Source organism: Leptonychotes weddellii, chromosome 3, assembly GCF_054177405.1.
Source record: "Leptonychotes weddellii isolate Sample4059 chromosome 3, ASM5417740v2, whole genome shotgun sequence".
NCBI classification, from domain to species: domain Eukaryota; kingdom Metazoa; phylum Chordata; class Mammalia; order Carnivora; family Phocidae; genus Leptonychotes; species Leptonychotes weddellii.
In genome coordinates this window covers 164,690,120-164,715,451 of record NC_138371.1, presented here as the reverse complement: position 1 = coordinate 164,715,451, position 25,332 = coordinate 164,690,120, and the positions used below count along the sequence as shown (strand labels likewise).

The 25,332-nt window shown below is 45.4% G+C and overlaps 1 protein-coding gene and 1 non-coding gene across 2 annotated transcripts in view; one reads left to right on the top strand and one right to left on the bottom strand.

Annotated features, from left to right (window-relative positions):
- The window catches only part of FARP1 (FERM, ARH/RhoGEF and pleckstrin domain protein 1), a 75,507-nt gene that overhangs the window by 42,225 nt on the left and 7,950 nt on the right, over positions 1–25,332 (bottom strand). The window contains exons 5-12 of the mRNA XM_081815512.1: positions 19,594–19,691; positions 17,325–17,439; positions 16,329–16,476; positions 13,913–14,008; positions 12,047–12,210; positions 11,481–11,549; positions 9,201–9,276; positions 7,813–8,056 (exon numbers count right to left, since the gene is read on the bottom strand). Coding sequence (XP_081671638.1) covers positions 7,813–8,056; positions 9,201–9,276; positions 11,481–11,549; positions 12,047–12,210; positions 13,913–14,008; positions 16,329–16,476; positions 17,325–17,439; positions 19,594–19,691 — 1,010 coding nt within the window. The remainder of the gene's footprint in view (positions 1–7,812; positions 8,057–9,200; positions 9,277–11,480; positions 11,550–12,046; positions 12,211–13,912; positions 14,009–16,328; positions 16,477–17,324; positions 17,440–19,593; positions 19,692–25,332) is intronic.
- TRNAT-UGU (transfer RNA threonine (anticodon UGU)) lies at positions 22,478–22,550 on the top strand. Its single transcript has one exon. It is a non-coding gene; the product is annotated as a tRNA-Thr (tRNA).

Genomic DNA, 25,332 nt, shown 5'->3' with positions numbered 1-25,332 from the left:
GATGAAACCAGACAGTATCTGGGACAGCCTACATTTTGGGGGCACATCAAAACTAGTAACAGCTTATTGGCCAAGAGTAGCCAAGTGGGGCTGAGCTGGGCGGGGTCTTCTCTATGCTCCCACCAGCCCCCGCCAAAACAAACGCCCAACTAAATTCTCTTATAGATACCAGCTATGGAAAGTGTTCTATCCCCATCTGAATGGATGGTCCCCAATAAAACACGAAGCCAACCCTCTGGTTAGGTGTCTGAACTCCCCTATGTAAGCTGCAGCCACAGATACGCTCTGTTTCCATGAGACCTCTCCCCCAACTACAGTGATCCTGCTCCTTTCCAAAGACAACCCCCCGCCCCCGCCCAGGAACACACAGTACGAAGTGCAGGCATGTTAGAGGATGAAATCAGAAAAGTGAAGTCTTCCATTTGCCTTCTGTTCCCCACCCTCAGTGAACTAGGGGATGACCCCGGCATGCCTCCGTGTTAAAGCTTGCTGTTTAGCGAACAGGATCACTGTAATTCTAGAGGAAACAGGTATTCCAAGTACAAATTGGTATTCAGCAGTGTAAAAAAAAAAAAAAGACATCAGACAGTGCTCCAACAATGCAGGGAACAGAAAGTACACCATGCTCCGAGGATAAAGACAGAATGGGGGGGGGGGGGGAAGCTTTTTTTTTCTCCTAGATAGGTACATGCTGACAAACAGTGCATACAATGGAACAACAGAAAAATGTTTTCTCAAATTTATTAAACAAATGACAAAAATGAGAATGAAATCCCCAGCCTTTTCTATTTTAAAATTTGGTGCATTAGACATTTTTAATAAAATATTTTATCTATAGTATTAAATATACACACAGAAAGAACAGAAGGGAACTGGATTAATAATATAGGCCAAGCTTGTGAAATCTGGTTAGTTAGGTGTTCACGGCAACTTTCCAGGCAGAAAGGGGGTGGTGAGCGTGAGGATCCATCGGACACAGGTTGTGTGTGGACAGAGCAGCAGGTATGTGGTCTTCACTAAAGAAGGCCTATCTTTGGTCTTTCTGTACATGGCTGCAGGCAGCGCGATGAATTATTTCCTACAAAGGAACTTCTGAGGCCCGGGGAAAAGGGGCTGTTAGTCTAGTTTCATGAGCCAGAAAGCGTGACCATGAGTAACAACACACCAGTCACATCACTGCCGGCTCCAAAATGAACCTGCTCCTGTTTCCTACGTGAGAGCCGGTTAACGAACCAAATTCATCAGAGAGCAGGACAACCCTGCCTGCAGACTCCCTGTCCCACTACCACCTCCACCTCTTACCCAAAAGTAGAATGAGTCAATAACTGTTCGATGCTTTTTACTACACGTGCACACACGGTCCTTACTCTGTCCTTAGCGCCCCTGGTTTGTGCCATTTCCCTTCAGTTCTGCGACCGCTGCCCCTGGGCCAGCAGCAAGCCCGAGTACCTTCCAGTGCCCTCCCCGGGATGGCATTAACAGCACCAGGCTTACAGTGAACCCTTTAAACCGGCTCTCAGCTACACGTGTAGATCAGATGTCCCATGTCAACAGCTGATTTTTAATCTTCCCTGCTTTCAGATATAAAGCCACCCCAAGACATCCCAGAGTAACCTGATCTAGAACCCATGCAAAGACACAGAGGAGCTGCCTTCCCCAGGGAGCGGCACCAGAAGCCGAAGAGATGCCGAAGGCGGTCTCCAGGCGAAGCTGAGGGATCTGCAGTCAGTCTACACTGAAATGATCCTGAACAAAACAGTCTACTTGATTCTGAAAGCTTTCAGGAAAAGATTTTTCTCACTTCTTCCCCAGCTCCCACCAGGGGATGTTGAATTGCTTTCACTGGAATAGAAGAAAAAGTTCCTCGTGCTAGAAGTGTCATTTATATTTTTTGGAATAATGTACTATTTCTTTTTTTTTTTTTTGGTCAAAACAAGACTCCACCCACCACCCTCCCAAACATAGGTATGGCATACAAATGAGCGTTTGTGTTTGTAGGAGGACTACTTGGAAATCTCCAGGTTATTTGAGGAAACAATAAGTAGCCCTTCAATGACGGCTCTAAGCAAGGGGCAACAAGATACCTACAACATAACACCAAATCATGGAGTTGGTGGGTTTTCTTTTATTTTTTTTAAATAAGAAGAGAACGGCTACATTAAGTGGCATGCTTATTTTGATCTAAAAGTCAATGGCTTCATTTTAAAAACCAGTGAGTGGTGTTAGAGGTATGCACCAGCATACACTTTAGACCCCACCGCCAGGTATCCTTTCACTCAACTAGACTGTTTTGAAACAGATGGAATGAAACTAACGAGGAAAAAGCAGCACCAGTAAAGCCTCTCCTGTCTCCAGAGTCGTGTTTGTTCACCACTTACTGCTCTCGAAGTTTATGACAAGTGCTTCTCCTTCCATATGCTCTCATGGATGTGGTGAATGTGGCTGAGTGTAAAACTCATCAGAGAGCCACCAGCGGTGGATTATTCTGAAACATTCAACTCCTTTCAGGTTCAAGAAGAGACTTACTCTCTATCGCAGCAATGGTAGAGAAAGATTCTGTTGCAGTGTGATTTATAAAATCTGCAGCAATAGACTCATCCCATGAAATCAGAGGAAGGCCAGCCAGCCTCAGAGTGACTATACTCAGAACTATCAGAGAAGGAAGGCTTACAGCCTCTGAGAGAGAAGATCCAGGAAAAAGAGCCTTTCTTAGGAATGCAATTCTGAGGTCTCTCTAAATTCTTGCTAATAAGCATAAGGGCCAAGGCAAAGAGTGATTAAAATAGAATAAACTCAAAATAAGCCCAATGATGAAGAGGGCCCCCAAATTTCTTAATTTAAGGCTGGGCCAATCATTGACTCATGACAACAACTGCACCAAACTCATTTCGTGCTGAATATGGAATAATAGTTTAAGTGGAAGAAGTCGATGGAAAGCATGTGAACACTGATCATTAAGATACGAGAAAGGATGCTGTACGCATATGCACAAGTTTTAACAAAATTTAAAATGACAGTTTAATCTCATTAATTTTTCCTTCTTTTAGGTACTGCTTCACAACACAATCAAAGGGATTCCAATGCTAATATGCAGGCTGAGTTTCTGATTCAATAGAGGACAGACTGGACTTTGTATACTTGGTGCAAATTTCAAGAGGCTCAGGCTGTATTTTAGTTTTGTGGGCCTGGCTTTTTTAAGTATTGCTGGGATTGAACCTTCAAAGAAGTTCTTCAGAATAAAATCAGAATTATTCACATTTCAAGTGTGGGCCACGTGGCACAATTTGGAGCTAAGTCTGTGAGAAATCCCCAAATATGAGTCACATATGTGGGGAAGAATCTGGCCCACAGACCTCCTTTAATTAAATGCCTAATAACATATCGTCAATGGCATACAGATGCCTGTCAAAGGACCTGGAACAGTTCACTATAAGTTCCGGAACTCATTAAATGCATTTCTTCATGCTAAAAGAATTTCTTGCATTTTATTTTGTCCTGAAAAATAGCAACAAAAAAAATCAACCACAAAAGGGGTTACAGTGTGCATACTTTGAAATACCATCTCACAAAAGATATGGATGCAAGGGGGCCCTGGAGGAGGGCTAGTGGCTGGAAGATGTGTTTCCATAGATGGTATGTCTTCTATCCAAGGCCTTAAGGTATCCTATTTCATAGAGCAGCTATTACCTAAAGACCTGGGCTCCTTATTGATTCAGAAGCCCTCTGCACTAGCTATTGTCTTAGAAAAACAGACAGACAGGTCTTGGGAAACCCTTTGGAAACTGGAATGAATCCACAGGTCACCTATTCACACCCAACCCCACTGTTGGTCTTGCTGCACCCTTGGTTCAACTTTGTGCACACACATGTCCTTCTCTGCCACACCGTGAGGCTCCAGAGGCCACGTAAAGACCTAGGGAACCAGAGGCGCCCAAAAAGCAGAAGGTGGGAGGGTGTGGGCTTTCCCTGACCTCTGCACAGTGAGGGAATACGTCTCCTGTGCAAGGTGGCTCCGCCGGGCTCAAAAAATGCTTAAATGTACTTCCCGACCCATGCTTAGGATCTTTATTAGTGCAGAGCAAGCTCCCCCAGAGGCAATCAGTGAATATTCTCAGCACTTTAGGCTATGTGGCTTTTGAACAAACCATACCCCTTCTCCGTTAAGCACCATTAATCACATCAGGATTGCTGCTTTCATAAACACCGGCCCAGAAGCAGAAATTGAGTCGCTTGGCTGGTACAAAACCAACCAGAGAAAAACTTGATGAGCAACCCTAAAAGGGGAACGTCTGTCAATACAGAACTGAGTACACTACCACTGATCAGCTGTTTTTAAAACACTTCAGATAAAAAACAAACAAAATCACTCCTTTAAGCAAAAAGCAAAACAAAATAATTACTGGAGCATGTTTTGCTTTGGAGGTTTACATTTGCTGATTCACATTGTATGCTGGGTAAGTTAATACCCACTGCTCATTCATACTTCATCATCAGGCTGCTGTGTAATTAGAGGTAAAAAGAAAACTCATTTGAACAAATCACCTTCACAAATAAACCACAGGATTCCAAATGTGACTCTGCTTAACTCACACTTGACTAAATTTTTATACAGCAAATCAACATCTTTTTCTAAGTCCAAAACAGAATACGCAAAAACACATTATAAGTGCAAAAACCCCACAACAGAAAAAGCAGTTCTTCCTATGTATTTCGGACTGTAACTGCCTAAGTCTACATGATCCCTGGTCTCCACATCTGATTTTAATTAATCTGATCAAGATTCTCCAAAATTAAAGTACTGAATCAAAAAGGTCCTACTGCACCAAGAGGTCACACAGACCAGAGCTGAAGGGCTAGAGGCCAAGGTTCTAGTTTAGCTTCGTCATGCAGTAGTTGTAGGACTATGTGAAGTCCCTCGACTTCAACAGAACAAGGTCTGTCATCCACAAAATGAAGGTTTCCCCTAGATAATCTCTAAGATCCCTTCTAGTTTTAAAGTTCTGTGACTGTTAAATATATAAATCTAAAGCGAGACTACTTCAATGAACATCTTTCAAACTATCCAATAATCAGTTTGATTCATCAATCATGCACTGAATCAAATGATTAGGAAAACAAACAAAAAAAGGTCTGTATAAAAATGGATTACGTTTTCAGCATCTTCAAAACCAACTTGTCAACATTCATGTGGACAGATGATCATTTGTGAGCCACGAGGTCAGTTAATATATCTATTTGTTATATACGGCTGCCAAATTCTACCCTGCTTCCTAAGCACGTGTAGCTCTTCCCTTGTCATCATGCCACCCGGATGAGTTTAGTAAGGCAGTTGGCATAGTGGCACGCCAGGGATGTATCATTGTTAAAATTCTTTTCGATAATCTGGTAGTTACTTAGGATCTAAAAATTTGATTCTACAATTCATCTTTTTAAAAAAAGTATTACAGACTGCAAAATACCAAATAACAGGCATTAATTAATCAAAGTATTTCACTGGTGATGCTTTCCTTACTCTGCAAGCAAGCCAGAAATTTACCTATCAGTTTCAACATGTTCCACCAGATTCTAGAAGGCAACTGTGTCAGGGTGAGGAGTGACCCTGACTGCCCAGCAGAACCATCTGGGGAACCCAAGTGGCACCCCAGACCAATGAGATAAAAATGTCTGGGGTCAGAGCCTAGGCATCACTGATGTTTAAAATGTCCCAGGTGATTCCCTTGTGCAGCTGGGGCTGAGAAACAAGCAAGTTAAAACCAGGCTCTTTGATCTAAGATGCAGGAATGCTGAGTGAAAGGCACTGACAGAGGTGGTCAAGATTTAAAAAGAAATCAAACCTCTCACTACATACACTTTTTTCCTGCACATAGAAACTTCTAGAAGTCCCTGTTCCCAAGAGAAGACACTGTTCACCCAAGTGTGAACATTAAGAATGTACATAATAACCAGCCAAGGAGCAGCAATACTGGGAAACGGTCCTTCTCTCTGCTGCGCATGATTCAAAGGCAGGCCTTTAGTTTGCCAGCCTGGTAATAACAGCGTCTATAACGAGGTCTGACTTTCCCCTGCATCATCACTCAATAGCATTTCTGTGTTTCAATTAGATATTCTGACAGCCAGAGTTATAGCTTCTTAAAACATAGCTAACAATTTGACCGACTGATGCAAATCCCAACCAAACCAGCAATCCCTTATAAACTAATTCTACCTGACATCCTTTACATCATTTCATATAAAGTCTGGAAAAAAGAAAGACTATTCTCCCTATTAAAATGTTCATTATTCTTGACAAAGATTTCACCAACACTTAATCTCAACCAGCAATCAACTTACAAACGGTCTTGAATTATGTCAATCCCTCACTTTATGAAGCTCCGAAAAGCAGCACCTCCTCTTAAAGAAGGGGGAAAAAGTAAAACCAACACCGTTCCTGGGATCTCAATGATACTTCAGTCTAAACATTCAATCAATAGGAGCGTGATCTGCACACAAACTCAATACACACAAGATTTCCACATAAATACAACACCCTATACATATGATCAGATTCATAAAAACGTCTTTCTTCCTTGCCTTAATCAGAAAGATAAACAAGCTCCTGGTAACTTGTCATTGTGTCTTACTGTTTATCTTGTCCACCTCTTTTTTTTGGAAAGCAAGCCCACTGTGTGAAGTTTCCTTTTTCTTAAAGATTTTAGAGTCAGGCATACCCTATCCAAACACGGCGGTCCAAAACTTCCTCTAGCAAACGTTGATTAATGATTAGTCACTAGGACAGATCATCTCCACTGGAAGCCTGGACTCATGACTCCAGGTTCCCAATACTTGAAGCCTGGCCCTCCTACTCATTCTCCTCTTCCTCCTCACTCATGTGCAGGCCACCCAAGTGCTTCTGACTTCTGAGCATGGAAGGGGAGCCCAGCACTGCTGGGTTGCCAAACGTGAGTGGCTGGCTCAGAGGGGTCCCCATTTCAGAGTCTGAATCACTGGATTCAGTCCCGCTGCTGGTGGAGCCCTCGGTCAAGTGCAGGGGCGCCCGCTGGTCCGCCATGCCCCCCGCACACGCTGACCGCATGGCAGGGGTCTTTGAGGTGGGACCCACGAGAGGTGCACCATTAGCCAGCATTCTACCTCCTGAAGCGGCCTGGCTGGTCAGTCCTCCCTTTTCGTGGCCATCAAGCCCACCCACTGCCTCTGGGGTTGACGCTACCTGGCTAAGGATGAGTGGGTCTGTCTCCGACTTATTGTATCTACTGGGGAGATTCCGTAAGTATGGCCTTTGTAAGACGAAGGAAGAGCTTTCGTAATGAGGACCCTGCCTTGGGAGAGGATCTTCTCCCACACTTTCCTCTCTCGGGTCATGCCCGTTTTCCGAGACATAGCCTTGAGACCCGGTCCTGTCCCAACTCATATTTGGACTCGACTGTCTGCTAACAGGAGACAGTGGGGTGGCCGGGGTACTGTGGCCGTCTGAGCCCCTGAACAGCTCGTCTATCAGGGAGCTGTGTCTTGGGAGTCGGGGGCTCCCACTCATATCAAAAGTTAGGTCTGCGGAATCATCATCAAGGAACTCTCTGGAAGGAGGCCGGGAGGACTTCACAGAGGGAGGGGAAGCCCTGCGCCTAGCCTCGGTCTGCCTCTCATCCCTGGAGAGCAGGTAAACCCCACTGGTCAAATCACCCTCATAATTGTCATTTGTTTGGGACTGTGACTGGGACGCTTGCTCCCTGAGCAGGTCGGATTCACTATCTACGTCACTGCAGTCAATGAAAGGAATGGAAGTGCTGCTGCCTCTGGCAGCCCTGGATGCTGGACCTGTGCTCGGCTGCGGGGGCTGAGCTTTACTCTGCTGGGTCCTATCCTGAGCGGCCTCCTCCTCTTCGTCGGCCGGCGCCCGCGCGGCTCCGTCCGCCTTCCCGCCGCCCGCGGGGCTCTGGGGCAGCGCGGGGCTCTGGCGCGGCTCTTCGGCCAAGACGCCGGGCTCCTCTCCCTGCTGGCCGCCCGGGCCGCCGGCGGGCTCCGGGCCTTCTCCGGCGGGAAGGCCGGCACTCTGCTGCGCCTGCGCGGGGCGGGGCGAGAGAGAGGGAGGGTTACACGGGGGCTGAAAGCGGGGAGGGCGAGGTCAGAGGCTAATTTAGTAACACCCCTTAAGCTTCAAGCAGCCGGAAGGACTGCCAAGTAAGGCTGCCCTCCACGCTGCTCAAACAAAACATCGCCCATGAGCAGGCGCTCCCGAGTGAATTTGGTCAGCATCCAGAAAGTTGTCTCTGCGTGTGGATGCTGACGATGCAGGGTCTCCTGCAGCACGAGTGGGCCACTGCCTGTCTGCTCTCTAGGGCCCCTGGGCTCACACTGGGTTTCCAAAGTTTCCGTGGAACAAGAGAATCCTTGCAACCCACAGGGGGCTTCCCAAGAAAGGGTGAGCGGGGAGAGGAAGAAAACACATGGTGGGACCCCGGCCCCCAAAGGCAAGTTGACATGGATTTCAGACAAATGACAAAAACTTTGTTTATACTTCTAAGAGAAGAACAGCCAGGTTAGGCACTCTTTTTAGATGCATAAAGGAAATCTTCATGTTCTTCCCCGACAAAGTTGGCATTCTCTTATAGAGAAAACCCGGAAAACACATCCAGAGGCCAATTCCAGAGAAAATGAGTTTTCACCATCCTCAGGGCAAGAGTGATAATGTCTCTTGTTGCCAATTGTGGTCACTGCCCTGTAACAGGAGTCCTGGGAACTCACCACCCAGTCTGGTACCAACAAAGGGTTCTGACCTTGGCCCCGAATGGGAGCTACACCCAGCAGGTACAAAGGAGGTCCCAGTGTCTTCATACAACCACACCCATTTAGCTGGAGGGTGGGCTCCGCTCTACTGGCTCCTGTGGGTGGTTCCACTCCTAAGCTGAGTTCAGGCCAACAGAGCAAACTTCTCTGTGGCAAAAGCATGGGATGGAAGACAGGAAGTCAGCTGAAAAAGGACCCACTCCAGGGCACGCTGAGTCCAGGCTGGGGTGCACAGAGCCTGCGTCTGCTCAAAGCCAGGGCACACAACTATACTCTTCTCTACAAAAAGAAACCCCAAAGGTGAAGGGCAAATAACTCAGAAACATACTATGAAACATAGTACTTAACAGAGAAAGTTTGGTGAAACAAAACAAAAAACTGGGGGGGCCCAGTTACAATAGTTGATTGGCATTACTGACTTGTTTTGGCACTTCTGAATTCGGCTCTGTAGGCTGTGTAGCCAGGCTTCTGATGGACTGAATCTTGCTGTGCTTCCTGGGAGAAATCACATAAGATAGCCAGTTAGATAAGCTGGGTTTTTTTCTTGTTGTTGTTGTTTTAAATGAAAAATAGCAACAGCCTTATGCCCTTCTTCAATATGAAGGCACCTAAAGTAGTGTGTATGGATGCCCCATGAAAAGGGAGTCATTCTTTTCCTAATACTTGTAGGGTTCAGGGGTTAAACTCTGAAAAAATTCCCAGCAATCCCCTGCTCAGGTTCAAGGAACCCCAGCCACTGTTCACTACTTTTCTAGTCCTAGAAAGGTCAATGGGAGGGAGAGTCGGCTGGGCCCGAGGATGTCCTGAAGTGCAAGTTCTGGTCTGACAATATTATCAATTCATGTATTTTGGGTAATGATTTTCTAGATCAGTTCTGTAATAGAGGCAATGACCACTAATCAGCTAACTCTTTCACAGTGTTGAGTTCAGGGAAGGCCCGCCCCCATTAATGAATTTACAGTCTCAGCAGAAGGAACTGGATTTAATGCCACTAGCACATCTCCTTTATCTTTTCCCTTCCTTAGTCTGCCGGTGCCCTCCTCTTCCTCCATGAACAAGCATTAAAACTTTTCAGCTACCAGACAATAAAACTGTATAAATACAGAGAGATCAAATACTAATGTACATTCAGCTTTTCTTCAAAATACTCCAAATACACGAGGACGGTCACAGCATCAGGTTTCGGCGAAAGTAAAACAAAGCACCGAGCACCCCGAATGTTTGTCAACAGAGAATCAGATAAATAAAATGTAGTACTTTCACAATACCCTAAAACGCCAATACAGAGCCCCAGATCAGGGGAGGGCTTAAAAAGCAAGATGCAGAATTAGGTACAATGCGCTACTAGTTAAACAAATGAAACAGCACACCGCAGAGAAATCCTGCACATTCTTTTTAGATGCATAAATATGTGTAACAGGAGTAACACAAAGCTGATGGTTGTCGCCTCTGAAGGGGAGAAGGGTTGTTGCGGGGGGGGGGGATGTAGCTACATCTGTCACAACAGTAGTTACACACAAAAAGGGGAAAAAACCCAGGAACAGAAAGAAATGTGGATGTTTGCTGTGTTCTCCATACTTTAAGATGGATTAAAATGTAAAAAAGAAAAATGTTAAAAAGAAATCCAGGGGCGCCTAGGTGGCTCAGTCGTTAAGCGTCTGCCTTCGGCTCAGGTCATGGTCCCAGGGTCCTGGGATCAAGCCCCGCATCGGGCTCCCTGCTCTGCGGGAAGCCTGCTTCTCCCTCTCCCACTCCCCCGGCTTGTGTTCCCTCTCTGGCTGTCTCTCTCTCTGTCAAATAAATAAAATCTTTAAAAACAAAGAAAAAGAAATCCACATGCACTAAACAGCCCATAGCATCATCACTTGTGCCGTTTACCCTTTTATCTTACCCTGGATTTTCTGCTTCTCCCCTCTTGGGGCAGCAGAGCCATGCTCCGGGCAGGGGGCCACTTGCCAGCTCTGTGACGTGGGCTAGTAACACAATCTCTTTGAGCTGCGGTGTTTCCATCTTTAAAAAGGGAATAGGAGAGAGGCGCCTAGGGGGCTCAGTCGGTTAGGCATCCGACTCCTGATTTCCACTCAGGTCATGGTCTTGGGGACCTGGGATCGGGCTCCGCCCTCAGCGGGGAGTCTGCTTCTCTCCCTCTCCCCCTGCCCCCCTTGCACTCTCTAAAATAAATGAATAAAATCTTAAAAAAAAGAAAAAGGGGACTAGGAGCCCACTGACCTCATGGAGCTGGCTTGAAGACTCTGTGAGTTAATATATGCAAAGTGCATGGAACCTAGCAAGGGCTATAAGCATTCGCTAACGACAGCTCTAAATCCAAGCTGTATTTCATTAAAAGTTTATAGAAATACTCTCTATTCAAATCCCAAAATACTTAAGGACTCCTGGAAGAGGCAGTTTCTAGTGTGTTTTATCCCCACCACAATCTCCTGCTCCTCTTCCATCCCGCTCTCAGCTGGCTTCCTCTTCTTCCTCACTTGGCCCTCCAAGGCCCATTCACATCTCACCTCACCCTTGAGGAAGCGCCCCAGCGCTCAGATGTTTCTGTCTACACCACACTGGCCCGGGGGCACTATGAAGCACTCATTCGGTAACTCACCAGGCCTGGGTGAAGAGAGACTGAGCAGGAATGCACTGTCACCTGGAGAGAATGACTGTCAAATCAGAAGTGGCATCAAAGTTTCCCTTACCTTTCAAACTGCACTTTCTTATGTCCTCCTTCTTTCACATAGTCAAGAACCTGCTTCTGAGTCCGACCACTAGAAGGAAGAGGATGAGAGGGAAGAGAAGGCAGCAAGGCATTCTTATTTAAACACATGACACCCTATCTTTCCTTCCCCTCCTTCCATCACCGGGAGAGACGACCTCTGAGAGACACTGTATGTGCCCATTTCATCTCTTGGTATTTCCCTTCTAAATAACAGTGTTCCAGTGATAACACCCCTTAATAATTCTGTTTGCTTATTAAGCAACCATCCTGAGAGTCCGTATGCTTCGAGGAGGCAGGGATAATTCTGTTCACTGTGCATCCCCAAGGCCTAGAGTAGGATTTGACATGTGGAAGACACTCAAATGTTTGTTGAAAGAAGGAGTGAGAAAGTGAACCAATGATGTGCAAGTCTATGCGGCATTCCAGGAGGCTACACCAAAGGTTAACACTTGCTTCTACAGAGAAAGGAAATCCTTTCTGATTAGAATAAAGGCAAGTCTCAGGAATGTTCCCATGGCAAACAGAGGTGTGGAAGGAAATCCTTACCTGAACCGAAATGATGACCCTCGGCTAAAGAGAACGGGCTTTGGCTTTGGTTTGGGCTCTTCAAAAAGTCTAAAAAAGGCATGATGTTCAACACAGATTTTCCAGAAGGACTTGCAAAAATCCCGACTGGCCATGAGAAATTCCAAGGTATCCTGGTACGAGCTCTAAAAAGAGAAAATACCACTGTGGGTTTTTTTTTTTTTTTCCATTACCCGTGGACACTGGGTTGAAAAATGAGAAAAGGGACAGAAAACAAGTATGTCCAATAAAATTTCAATTGTGTATTTTATTATATAGCAAGACCATGTTTAATAAAATACAGCTGTTCCTAATGACAAAATAAAGTCATCATTCAACCATTTCCCCCCCACAGAATTCCTTAGAGGAATTAAAGAAAACAGGAATACTTAGCAGAAGTCCTAACATTTCTTTTGACAAAATTCATAAACAAATTTTGTGTATGCGGCTTACATTTCCTTCTTTAAAAAAAAAAAAATCCAAGCACCGAAATCCGTTTTTTGGGGCGCCTCGGTGGCTCAGATGGTTAAGCATCTGCCTTCGGCTCAGGTCATGATCCCAGGGTCCTGGGATTGAGCCCCACATCAGGCTCCTGGCTCAGCGGGGAGCCTGCTTCTCCCTCTCCCTCTCCCTCTGCCTCTCCCCCTGCTCATGCTCTCTCTCTCTCTGTATCTGTGTCTCAAATGAATAAATAAAATCTTTAAAAAAAAAATCCCTTTTTTGCCCCCTTAAAAATAACTGAAACACACTTCTTCATTCTATTTTCTCCCTGAAGGTTCACGCCAACTTTGCATATTGGTCTTAGATCTTTTCTCTGTCGAGCCACATATGGCTCAAGCGTCCAGGTGGCCCCAGGGACCACACAGGAAATGAACATTTTTTTTCTGGAGCACAGAAGTATCACTCAAGGCTGAAAAAATCATGTCCTTTGAGTCTGGAAAGCGGATAGTGTCATTTTCTATTCCCAGCCTCAACGTTCTCAATGTAAGTGGCCGTATTCTATAAACAGGACTTACCACAGTCTTCAATGTTCCCAGCAATTCCAACTATTTTGAGGGATCTCACAGTTCTGGGCAGTCCCAACTTACAAACAAGCATGCCATAATTCTGCATTTGTAAGTAACCTTTTGGAACTCAAAAAGCATTTTCCCATAGAAAACAACTTATAATGGGTGGCTGCTTCCTGGGTCAGGCCATAAAAGCTGATTTAATCCACTCTGTAGCTGAACGATAAGCCTAGAGATGGCCATTTATCATCTTTTTTTTTCCACGGGGGGGGGGAAAAAACAACACTCTAAGTTCTGGTTGGGGACATCAGAAATCTATCATCCATGTCCTCCACTGCCCATCTCCGGCAGGGGAAGAAGATGCTCTTTCTTCCCTGACCCCGTCCTGGGGTGAGCGACATCTTTAGGGGTTCTGCAGGAACTGGGGTAGACCTGCTTATTAGCTTGTGAGAATGTGTTGTCAGAGACTTGGGGACAAAAGTGGGGATGCGAAAGCTGGGGACAGCTGGAGGCTTGTGTGGGCAGGGGTCAGCCCCGAATCTGGGGGATGCTAAGTGGGGTCTCAAGGAGGTGGCCCAGAGGCGGCAACCCCAGCAACTGTAGAGGTCAGGCTATGGGGGGGGGCGGGGCACAGCACATTCTTTACTCTCGCTCTGTCTACGCAGGTGAAAGTGTGGTTACTGAGCATCTGGGCACACCTCTGGGTGCAGACCCTCAGACACCGGCACAGTGCTGGCCGCAGTTCCAGCCTGTGCCCCAAGAGAGCCCCTCCATCCCCGGGATCACCGGGTGGGCTCCGAGGTCTGAATCTGCGCCACCCCCCCCGGCCCCACCCACTTACGTTGGCATCAGGGCGGAGCTTGATGAGAAAGCGCTTCCTCTTGAAGCTCAGCTTCCTCACCTTCGCCCAGTTGAAGGCGTTGATCTTAGTGAAACCCTGAGAAGAAGAAAGGTATCAGCCAGTGAGCCAGGAAATGCATAATAAGCAACATGGGGGTTGTTTGCCTCGGGTATGGGGAGCTGTCGTTCGAATGCTCAGTAAGAAGGCCTTCTGCTAGAGGATTCTCAGGATTCGCTGCTGTGGATGATTCCTGTTCCTGGAGCATTATTTTTCACTAATTATAGGCTTTGGCATTCAAACTAAGTTTGCCTCCAGGGAGAGGAGCAGCCGGCCAAGGGAAGGATAAAAAGAAAGACAAAAAACAATAAAAACCATGACAACCACCACCATTATAATTAGTGACCATCACTTTCGGAGTGCCAAGCACCCCGTAAGGACTTTATAGACCTCATCTTTTCAAACCTTAGACAATACCCAGGGAGATGGGTTTATTATCTTTCTCTTACAGATGTGGAAACTGCTGCATGGACAGATTTTAATTTGTCCAAAATCACACACTTCATGTGGCAGAATGAGATTCCCGAGCATGTGCCTTAGCCAGCAGCTAACTGTTAATCTCCATAAAAGCAACACAGCAGGTTAGCAAGCAACCCCCTGGCACACACAGGTCTGGCTCCCAATGCCCAGCAGGCTGCCAACCGCACGGGCAGGATGGGGAAGGGAGGCCCGGCCCGCGGTGTGTCTTCTAGACCAGAGAACAGTCTCAGGGCAGGACTCTCACGTCCTCATCTTTGAAAGTCAGGTGTGGAGAGACAGGGTGATGGAGAAGCAAGGGGACATTGCCAGATACCAGCTCCCATCTGTCCTGTCATCTCAACTAAAATTAGAATTCCCCCTGAGCCTGCTTGAACACCAGAACCGTTTATTTAAATTGGTAAGAATGAGGCAATTAAGGACTGGCAAGAAGATTAATTCCAAGATACAGACTTTGTACATGATTAAATAACTGAGCAATTCTCAATATTTAGATTCTATCACACATAATCAAAGCGAATTAATTCAAATGTGAGGCACTTCTTCCCCCCAACCTATGACTTTTAGAAATGTTTAAGGCTTCTGATTTAAAAATTTCATGGTAGGACTGAAAACTCTATTTGGTTTATTGTCATTTTGCTCATCGAGTCCTCCTAAGATTATTTCAGCAGGTCAGAGACTATTAAGAGCAGTCACCTCCTCCAACACCTTTCCCATATGAAACCCAACTTTGGCTCCTCTTGGGACGGCACTCTGTGATAATTCATGTCCGTCGTAAACATCTGATACTGGAGAAGAGAAGCCCTGGGACTATTTTGGTAAAATAGGAAGGGAAAATATAACTGAACCTGGCAGAGCCTGAAGAAGTATTTTAGATTATGTACATATTTACACCTTCAGAACAGGTGAAAATGACCCAATTTAAAAGGCAGACACTTTCTCAGTACCCCTTTGAAACCAAATCACAGATGACTCGCTTTTGTTTAAAAGAAAAGCACTGAGGAAACCTTTGGGGGTGGTGAATATGTTCATTGTCTTGATTTCATTGATGGCTTCAGGACATATATATATATCATTGATGGCATATATATATATATATATATAAACTTACAAAACTGCATACATTAAATATATGCATTTTATTCTACGTCCATAATACCTCAATGAAGCTGTTAAGAAACAAAAAGCAGCATTGATCAACAGTACAACAGCAGTGTGATCAAGAGAGTACACATTTCAGAGTACAGAAAACTGTATCCTTAAGTAAAACACAGGTAAGAATTCAAGTGCAGTGTTTTGCTACAAACTTACTATAGCACCTGGCTTTTAGGAATTTATAAAACTACTAAATCCTAAAAAATACGCTTTTCAAGTTATGTATACCTGAAATCACAGATCAGCCGACTGAGGTAAAACCTAAATTCGGTTTTAAAACCCCTAAATTTGGGGGGGAAAAAAAAAGCAACTAAAAACCTTAACAGGTTAAAAAAAGGGGGGGAGGGGAGGAAGATGACATGAGTATCATGTGTCAGTGTGAAGAAGGTATTTATTTGGGGGGGATATAAAATCCTGACTCTATTATACTGGGTTTTGAGCAGAGGTCCACTGAGAGAGATTTCTGTGATCCTACAAAGTCAACAGACACAAGCAAATCTCGATTTGTGCATTTCCCAACCAGAGCAGGGGCCAATGGAATACGATCTGGAAGCTGAGGCCCTGGAAAGAAATCGAAACCCTGAGGTGAGGTTAGTTTTTTCCTGTTCACCTAAAAGTAACTGTCAGAGGTCTTAACTTGGCCCACCCAACATGGAATCAGAGTTGAAGGGCCAACTCTTATCTTTCCATCACCTAGGGAACTGAGCTGTGTTCTAAACGCTCTTACCTGAAACACGAGAATTCCCGTGTTGGCAACAGCCAGGTTGATCTTAGTGCCTTCCCTGTCCTTAGCCGGGTGCAACCGGATCCCATACATCTCCAGCCTACGGGCAATCTCCAGGAGTTGGAAATCTGATTCTGCTGGTGTTTGTCCACTGACAAAACAAAAATTAAAGAGAAAGGCCAGGAGATTTGAATTCCCTGTGTCTATTAATTTGAGATTAAGCAACTTCTCTTGGGAAATAAAAAGGCATTTCATCACAAACAATGGAGCTACCTGATCAGATGACTCCCAACCCCCCACTCATTATCACCCAAAGTCAAGCAGCTAGGACAAAAGCCCCATTGCCTGTGTAACACAAAACCCCAGAAGTCTATCTCACACTTACCCTGGTTTTTTTGGGAATCTCAAAGAGTTTCCTTTAAGGTCATATAAAAGCAAAACACCACGGTGTTAAAACATGTTTTTAGTCGCTTACAATAGGCCTACACTTGGAAGCAAAGTTCATGGCAACATTCTTGCATATGATCATCAAAGCTCAAGTACCCTCCTTAAAAACAGCAACAAAAACAGTAGGCCCAGAGCATCTTTTGAAAAATATTATACTGATCAAGACAAAAAAAAACCAAAATGGAGAGGACAGAAAGGTTCTAGATTTTCATAACATTCCTCCTTTGCCCTTTGTTGACCATATCCCTTTCCTGATTTCTTGTTAATTGGTCTTACATTCTCCCTTTAATTCCACAACATGGGAGTCCTAAATTCCAGGCCTATCCCAGTAGCACAGGAAATCAAAGAAGGAACCTAGAGCTCTGGTCTTAAGTAGGTAACCTGCATTTGGGAGTCCAGGGTGAGTAACAACAGCCCCATGAATCTCTGTGCTCTTCTCCCTTACCCTTTGCATATTTCATCCCAAAAGTTAGTGTGTGTGCACACCCACCTGCGCTGGAAGGACAGAGAGAAACAGCACAAAGGGAACGCAAGGCACCCAGTGGGACTTACATGTGATTGTGGTGAAACTCCACGATTTTGTCTTCTAGTGCATCTTGCTGAGGTATGTACTTGTTTTTTGCTAAATGCTCTCTGTCTGATGCTTCATCAAAATCCCCAATCTCGGCTACCAAGAAACAGAGAAAGAAGACGCAGCCATATTGGATTAATACTTCACAATCTGTTACATTCCCCCGTGGAACATTCTCCAGCTAGCAAAGCGGAAGGCAGTGGACAAGGTGAACCCAGACTGTGGGTATCGTCAGGGCCGGACGTCAGAAGACTTCCTGTGAGGACACATTTAACAACTGTGCCAACATGCCAGGATGGATTCCACTCTTTCTCATCTCTACCAGCTGGAAAGAAAACTTCAGCATCCATCCATCTTCATCCACCCATGTTCCTGATTCCCTCCTTCCTCCCCACCCAACCGGGACAACTTGTTCTAGGCAGTAAATTCTAGACATGTGGATTTATGATTTTATGACTTCTAAATAAGCCCCAGAATTTCAGGATTTTACAAAAGCAACTTTTGAAACTCATATATAATAATTACTAGTGCAAACCCCAAATGCCTTCTCATGTAGAGAAAAGCTAGTGGTAAAAAGGTATAAACATACGTGATCTAATTTGGTGAAATAAAATAAAGTTTATTAAGTCTCTTGTAGTTCTAGCATCAGAAATGACAGGTCAAACTGCGGATTCTTATGAATTTTTCATTTACAAGGAAGATGAGGCACATTTTTCTCACATAACCTCTACATCATCCCCGAATTGTTATGATCTGGAAATCTAAAGGAAAGACCTTTAAAGTAATGATTGTACCTTAACATCACTAGCTCCACCTCAGTTTATATCAATTTAATACCTCTGGGACGGCATGGCTTTTTCTTTGAATCATATGGTCTGTGTAACAAGCTTAATAAAAAGTAGCCTAATGACCAGAGCCCAGGTGTTTTGAGTAAAAGCTAGTGAACGGTTGCTATGAAACCTACCTGTCATTCTGTCATGTGAAGCAGCTTGTCTCACTCTGGGAAATGCCCCACCAGTAATCATGCAGAATATGGCCTACGTGTTCCTATAAATCGCACCCACTGAGAATATTTGCTCTGCACAAAACAGTGCCAACTCATCTGGCTCCAGCTAAGCCAATAAAAGAATCAATCATTCTCTAGCCCTCCTGCTGCTATGACAAACCAATAACTTTCCTTCCTAAGTCTGGGAGATCTTCAGTAAGCCCATATATAAAAAATAAGAAGATAAGCATGGTCTCTAGAAATACCTCATCATATTAGGCGCATTCATTAACCACTAGGAGTGACACTGGGAATCTTGTTACCTGGGCAGTTATCCGAATGGGCTGATTCTACGGGACTACTCTGGATATAACAGAAATTTTAAAATGATATGATGGCACAATTTCTTTTATACTCATACGTGACATAAATATCTTCCTGAAACATACGTGTATATTCCAAGTAATTTTTGCCTTGGCCAAGAAGGAAAAAAAATGCCCAGCTGGGTTGTCAATAAGCCTTAGAATGAGCACAATCTAATTTATCCTTTGCCTAGATTAAGAAGGTTAAAACATCCAGTTTTAAGCATCACTAGGATTCAGTCCAGCCTCATGCGTCCTGGGGTTTACTGAACTCTGGAGAACAGAATACAAGAAGCGCCATCGTTGTTTTAGGTCTTAAGGTCTTAAGGCCAATATGCCATATTCAATAATGGATATTAAGTCCAAGAACAGGACAGAAGAAGTTTAGTTTACTTGGACACCATCTGTCCAAGCTTCTCCTCTGAGTCAACTGAGATGATCAACAATTGCATACTAAGTCCTTAAAAAAGAGGGGCACCCCGGGGGGCACTGTCGGCTGAGCATCTGACTCTTGGTTTCGGCTCAGGTCGTGATCTCAGGGTCCTGAGATGGAACTCTGCACTCAGTGTAGAGTCTGCTTGAGATTCTCTCTCCCCCTCTGCCCCTCCCCCCTCCATTTTCTCTCTCCAATCAATCAATCAATCAATCTTGAAAAGAAAAAGAAAGATAAGAGTAGACAGATACCGAACACAGAATTCACAGGCCAATGCTGGGGGGTGGGGGGTGTGTGCGGACACCCATCAAGTACGAGGAGTATGGTCTTCAACCCACTGGCACTCATGCTCACAGCAAAATAGCACAAAGGCATAATTACTGTGTTTAGTGCATGTGATCATTTCCCCCCCATCGATCAGATCACGGCGGGCTCCCGCATGACCTCGGGAAGCGACGGACGCCACTTACACTGTACGATGTGTGAGATGAGGAGAGCCGCGCTGGTGTCATTGCAGGTCAGCCTGCCCTGAGCCAGGTCCTGCTTCACCTGCAGAGCGAACAAGTACCTGCGGGCACAAATACACACGGCCGGCGTCACGGACCCCTCGGCCGGCGTCACGCACCGCCCGGCCGGCGTCACGCACCGCCCGGCCGGCGTCACGCACCCCTCGGCCGGCGTCACGCACCGCCCTGCGGGCGTCACGCAAAGGGGGCGGGCGGTTCGGTGTCAAAGTCAGGCTCACTTCCGGCAACTTGTGAGGAACTAGAGAAAAGTACCCAAAGCAAAGCAAATAAAAGTCTGCCCCGGCCGGACTGAACGCCCGGGGCCACTGACTGCAGTGTCAACATTCAGCCGTCACTAGAAGGACCAAGAGACGGCTGGAACCGTGTCACACGAGGATGAATACATTTTATTCTGTGGCTCTCCCTCTCCATTTAAAAATCGAAGACTATCGGGGCGCCTGGGTGGCTCAGTTGGTTGAGCGTCTGCCTTCGGCTCGGGTCATGATCTCAGGGTCCTGGGATCGAGCCCCGCATCGGGCTCCCTGCTCAGCAGGGAGTCTGCTTCTCCCTCTCCTACTCCCCCCGCTTGTGCTCCCTCTCTCACTGTGTCAAATAAATTAGAAAAAAAAAATCGAAGACTATCTTACGCCACTCTCTATATAATTTTTGCAGAGTGTAACAAACGTGTACGTTTTCTTCCCCACAGATCAAATATACTGAAAAATAACTTTCAGGCTCAGATAATAACAGGTGCTTAATATTATGGTTAGCGAGAGCTTTTTTGCCAACCAACTTGGAAAGACAAGAGTGTCTTTTTTTTTTTTTATTTATTTGACAGAGAGAGACACAGAGAGAGAGGGAACACAAGCAGGGGGAGCGGGAGAGGGAGAAGCAGGCTCCCCACAGAGCAGGGAGCCGGATGTGGGACTTGATCCCAGGACCCTGGGATCATGACCTGAGCTGAAGGCAGTCGCTTAACCGACTGAGCCACCCAGGCGCCCAAGAGTGTCTTTTTTGTGTGGTGAAATATTCACTTAGGTCCTTCCAAAAGGCTCAGTTGCCAGATCTGTAAAAATTAATTTTACAGTTATTTTTATATTACAGAATAAAGCAAGTAAACATTTTTGGTGAAAGAGAAAAGAGGTATCTATAAATCAAAGATATTAAGTAAAAATAGTGCAATGTAAGAACTGATTTGGAAAAAAAAAAATCAATAGGAACTCCTACATTTTTAGAAGGGTATTTGCTAGTTTTGCCCACTGCCTAGAGGTGCTACCTCAGTAGCAAATCTTGGCAGTCGGATTCTGGCACTCTACAATTACTGGAAGGTCACAGAGGTAGGTCCACAGAGAAATGGTAGATTCCAGATAAGGGGTGGGTATGAGCCTAGAATATCTAGTGATACTAGAAAGCAAGGCAGCTTTGAAATATAAATGGGTTATATTAAAAAGGCAAAAGAGAGGCACCTGGGTGGCTCAGGGAGTTGAGTGTCTGACTTTTGGTTTTAGCTCAGGTCATGATCACAGGGTTGTGAGATCGAGTCCCAGGTCGGGCTCTGCACTCACCGGGGAGTCTGCTTGGTATTCTCTCTCTCTCTCTCTCTCTCCCTCTGCCCCTACCCCTATCCTCCCTCCTCTCATAAATCTTTAAAAAAAAAAGGGGGGGTAAGAGAAACATCTTGAAGGGGCGTCCACCTGCCAATGCTGTGGCGACTTGAGTATCAACAAGAATAATAAAAGTGAATCAAAACACATGGAATTGATGAAAATTCATGAGTCCATTTCAATATTCAAAGAGAAAGCAGGAAAAACTGAAGGTATCACCACTGGAGGAGACTATTAGAGCAATATTTGGTTACCTGAGGCAAAAAATTGAGCATGGACTCTGCCTCTCCAATAGGAGTGGCATTTCAGGATATACAGAAAATCCAAGTAGATGAGGCAAAGTTCCTTACAGAAGTATGCCAACTAATAACAAGAATCCTCCTTCCACAACCTCTAAAGAAGTTACAGACTCCGGCATGGACTGTTAATTCATGTAGAATCCATTCAGGAGACTGGATGTTTGCACAGACAAAATAACATGACTTCACTTCGCAGTGGCAAGATCAGACCACCACCACCCTAATTCGATGATGAATCTTAGCATCATTAATGAAATGGGAAGCACACAACATCACTTCTGATGGATTCTAGCCCAAAATGTCCAACTTGTTCCATCAAATGTACAGAACTACCTTCTAGTTTTCTGGAAATGCAGAGGATAGAGGAAGAAGCTAAATGGCACCACGAGGAAGAAATCTGACAAATTCAGGAGGTGGGATACTTTATAGTATAACTCGTCCAGTTTCTTCAACGAGGCGGTATCATGAAGGAAAAAAAGGAGGGACTCTGCTAGATTAAATGAGGTAGGGACAGGACATAACCAAGTGCAATTCTGGTCCTACAGTGTATCTCCTTTTAGATGAGCAGATATAAATGACATTTATGGGACAAATGGGGAAATCTGAGTATGGTCACGATATTAGCTAACGAAAAGTACATATGGAAAAATCAGAAAGGATATCACACTCCTGTAGTACCTAATGGTCACCCCTGGGCGACAGGAATACAGTATTTCACCTTATTTTTGCTTATCTGTATGTTCTAACTTTCTACACTGTACATCTGCAATTTTTGTAATAATGAAAGGTTATTCTTAATTTAAAAAAAGAGGGGCTTTTAATAAGATCAACCACAGAGGTTGCCATAAACATTAAATGAAGTAACCTATGGAAAGCTCAGTGACTAGAACAAAAACATTCAATAAATATTAGCAATTTTTCCCTTATACATGAAAAACCAGAGGTGCCTGGCTGGCTCAGTCGGTAGAGCATGTGACTTGTGATCTCAGGGTCATGACTTCAAGCCCCATGTTGGGTGTAGAGCTTACTTAGTAAAATTAAAAAAAAGAGAGAAAAGAAAAATGAATCCCCTTTTAAGTTACTTAGGAAATTTCATTATTAAGAACTAAAAAAACTAGAGAGGCAATTCTGTAATCAGCTCCCCCAAAAAACCCAAGTCAAAAAACACCCTCAGATCCACCACTTGGTAACAGTTGACCTTTACCCAGGCTCCCCCCCACCCATTTATTCTCGCTCTCATGTTTTCTGTCTCTAGGAAGTCGAAGGGAAGAGAAACAGAGAATCTAAAAGAACCCAAACATCAACATACAGGTTTATAAGGGGAGAGGCAGCACAACCATCTTTCTAGATTAGGCAGGGGTACGATTTTTTGAACCTAACACTTCCTAGCCCTATAGACTTTAATCCTCTATCTGGTTAAATTTTTAAATAAGTCGAGGGCATAAAAGCATTACATTCTGAATATTTTACCATCTCCCGGTTCAAACACGAGGTCTTGTGTTCGTGGAGAAATGTTCGGGGACAGATGAATGGTCAGAGTCTGACAGGCGCTGGGAACCTTTGGTGATGGTCTCGTGTGGGCTCCGAGGCATCAGCTTCCGGAAGCTCACACATTTAGGCATTTTGAAGACTGCAGGAAGAGCCTGTCACTCCTTAGTCCTGCTGAGTCTTCCTGTTCTGAGGCCCTTGTAACATGAGAACGACCTTCCCGGGTCCTGACAGTTGACTTCTCAGCGACAGCTGTAAATCAGGGCTAACTTTAGAGATTCACCAACACCTTTCGTACTATAAACTGAAGCAACCACAATCAAATTCACGGGAGCTAAAGGCTCAGTTAACTCGGCAGGCGCAGAATAAAATGAAACCAGTAAATGATGGAAACGCAAAGCGCTCAAAACAGAGTTTGGTCCTCGGCAGCAGGGTGGGTGGCAGGAGAAGGGGATGATGGTGGCGGGGCTCATCAAGAGGGCTTCTGGGGACGGCAAGGGTTGCAAATCACACCAATCTGAGGCCCTGCTTTAAATGTGTCTATTTTATTTCATTTGGGAGCTCTTCATCTTTCTTTCCTTACTCAACGGAAAGTAATTTATAATTTCTCTGCCAGCCTCAGGAGACGCTTGAGTAGGCCTTGAAGAACAGCAAGTTTTGATGGATCTCACCACCGCTAAGAAGAGCACAGCCAAGGAGAAACTGGATCCAACTGAAGACAGGATGCCCAGAGCAAAGTGTGCCGAAATGCATCGGGCTCAACAAGACGGACTCAGAACTCCGCAGTAAGAAAACCTGGTAACTTATTTCCCAAAGACCCTTCCCCCTCACTGTTTCAAACCCACACCTACTTTTCTCCTTCTAGAGGCCTGGGCCCTGGTGGCAACAGGACATATTGCCACGGGAAGTGTCGTTCAATAAATAGAAAGGAATTCGGCTCCTTGGTTAACAGCGAAGTGCTATTTAATCTTCTGTCTACATAAATGGGAAGCTGAAACCTATTCCCGAGGCCCCGAGAATTAACTGCAGAGCTAGAGTCACTTATAATCTGCTAAACTGCGGACCTGCCTCTGTCGCCCTCTTGTCCCCATGTCCCTCGGCTAAAGTGCTGTCCACACAGAGCTTCTCCCAAGCTCCCCCCCCCCACCCCCCGCAACTCCCTGTCTGCTGCAGAAAAGTGCCTGGAACCTTACTGGTTGCATCATTCAATTTCTGCTTACACAGGAATTTGAGAATGAGGGAGGCAACACATTGGATCGGGAAGGTCCCCCTCCTGCTGCACCTTGTGACAAAGTCAAAAGCGAGGGAGAGCTTCTAAAATTTCCTATCGATTTTCTTCACCCTTGCACCAAAAGGAGTCTCTTCTTGGAAAAGGTTTTTTAAATGTGGGTTAACACTGGGAGCCAGAAAACAAAGACAACAAAACCCCAAAGTTGCTACATCCAGCTGAGCCTTTGTCATCTGAGGAATTTATCGGATCACACAGAGCAGCTGGCCACGTACCAGGCACACTTGGCTAACAGGCCCCAAGCTGCATGGAATTTTCTAGCAAAGACCAGAACGGGAGGAAACTACAAGCCTCTAGAGACAACGATTCACAAATACTGAAAAGGCGCAAAACTCAAAGCAAAGTAGAATGGGAAGGGGAAAAGCAGGATTCATGCCACCAACTGCCTAAGGAGGATAGAGGTGCAGTGACCTGCAGGAGGCAAAGGCACATGCCCTGTGACAGCTGGACTCGCCTTCAGACTGATGTCAATATTCTGAGCTTTGAGCAATGCACGTCCCAACAAGAGGAAGCCCAGCCCAGATGCCGAGACCCAGTAGCCCCAGCGGTAACACGACAGGAAGCCTCTACTATCATTGGCCCGTCTTGTGCCTCTCCTCCACGTGAATTGTTCTAGTAAACTGCGCATACTTCCCAGAAGGCTGACGGCTCCTCTATTTCCTGGCCAGTTAAGGGCTTCGTCGCTTTGAGGATTATCAGTGGAGGTCAACACTTAGCAGCAACTCATTCAGAAAACGCAGAGCCATGGGAAGAGCCATGGCCTCCACCTCTTCCTGGAACTCCACGTTCATGCACCCAGCGCCCTTCCTGACACGGCCGCGTGACGTCTGGTTGGCCTCTCCGACATCAGTTGGCAGAACCCAACTCCTGGCTCTCCACCCCTCTGCGATCCCCCGCTTCCCTCCACTCCTTCCTATTTTAGTGTCACCAACACGGTCAGCCAGCCGTGTAAGTCAAAATCTAAGCATCCCTCCATTCCTTCAGTCTCTGCCGCCGGCCCATCACCGGGAGGAGAGTCCAGATG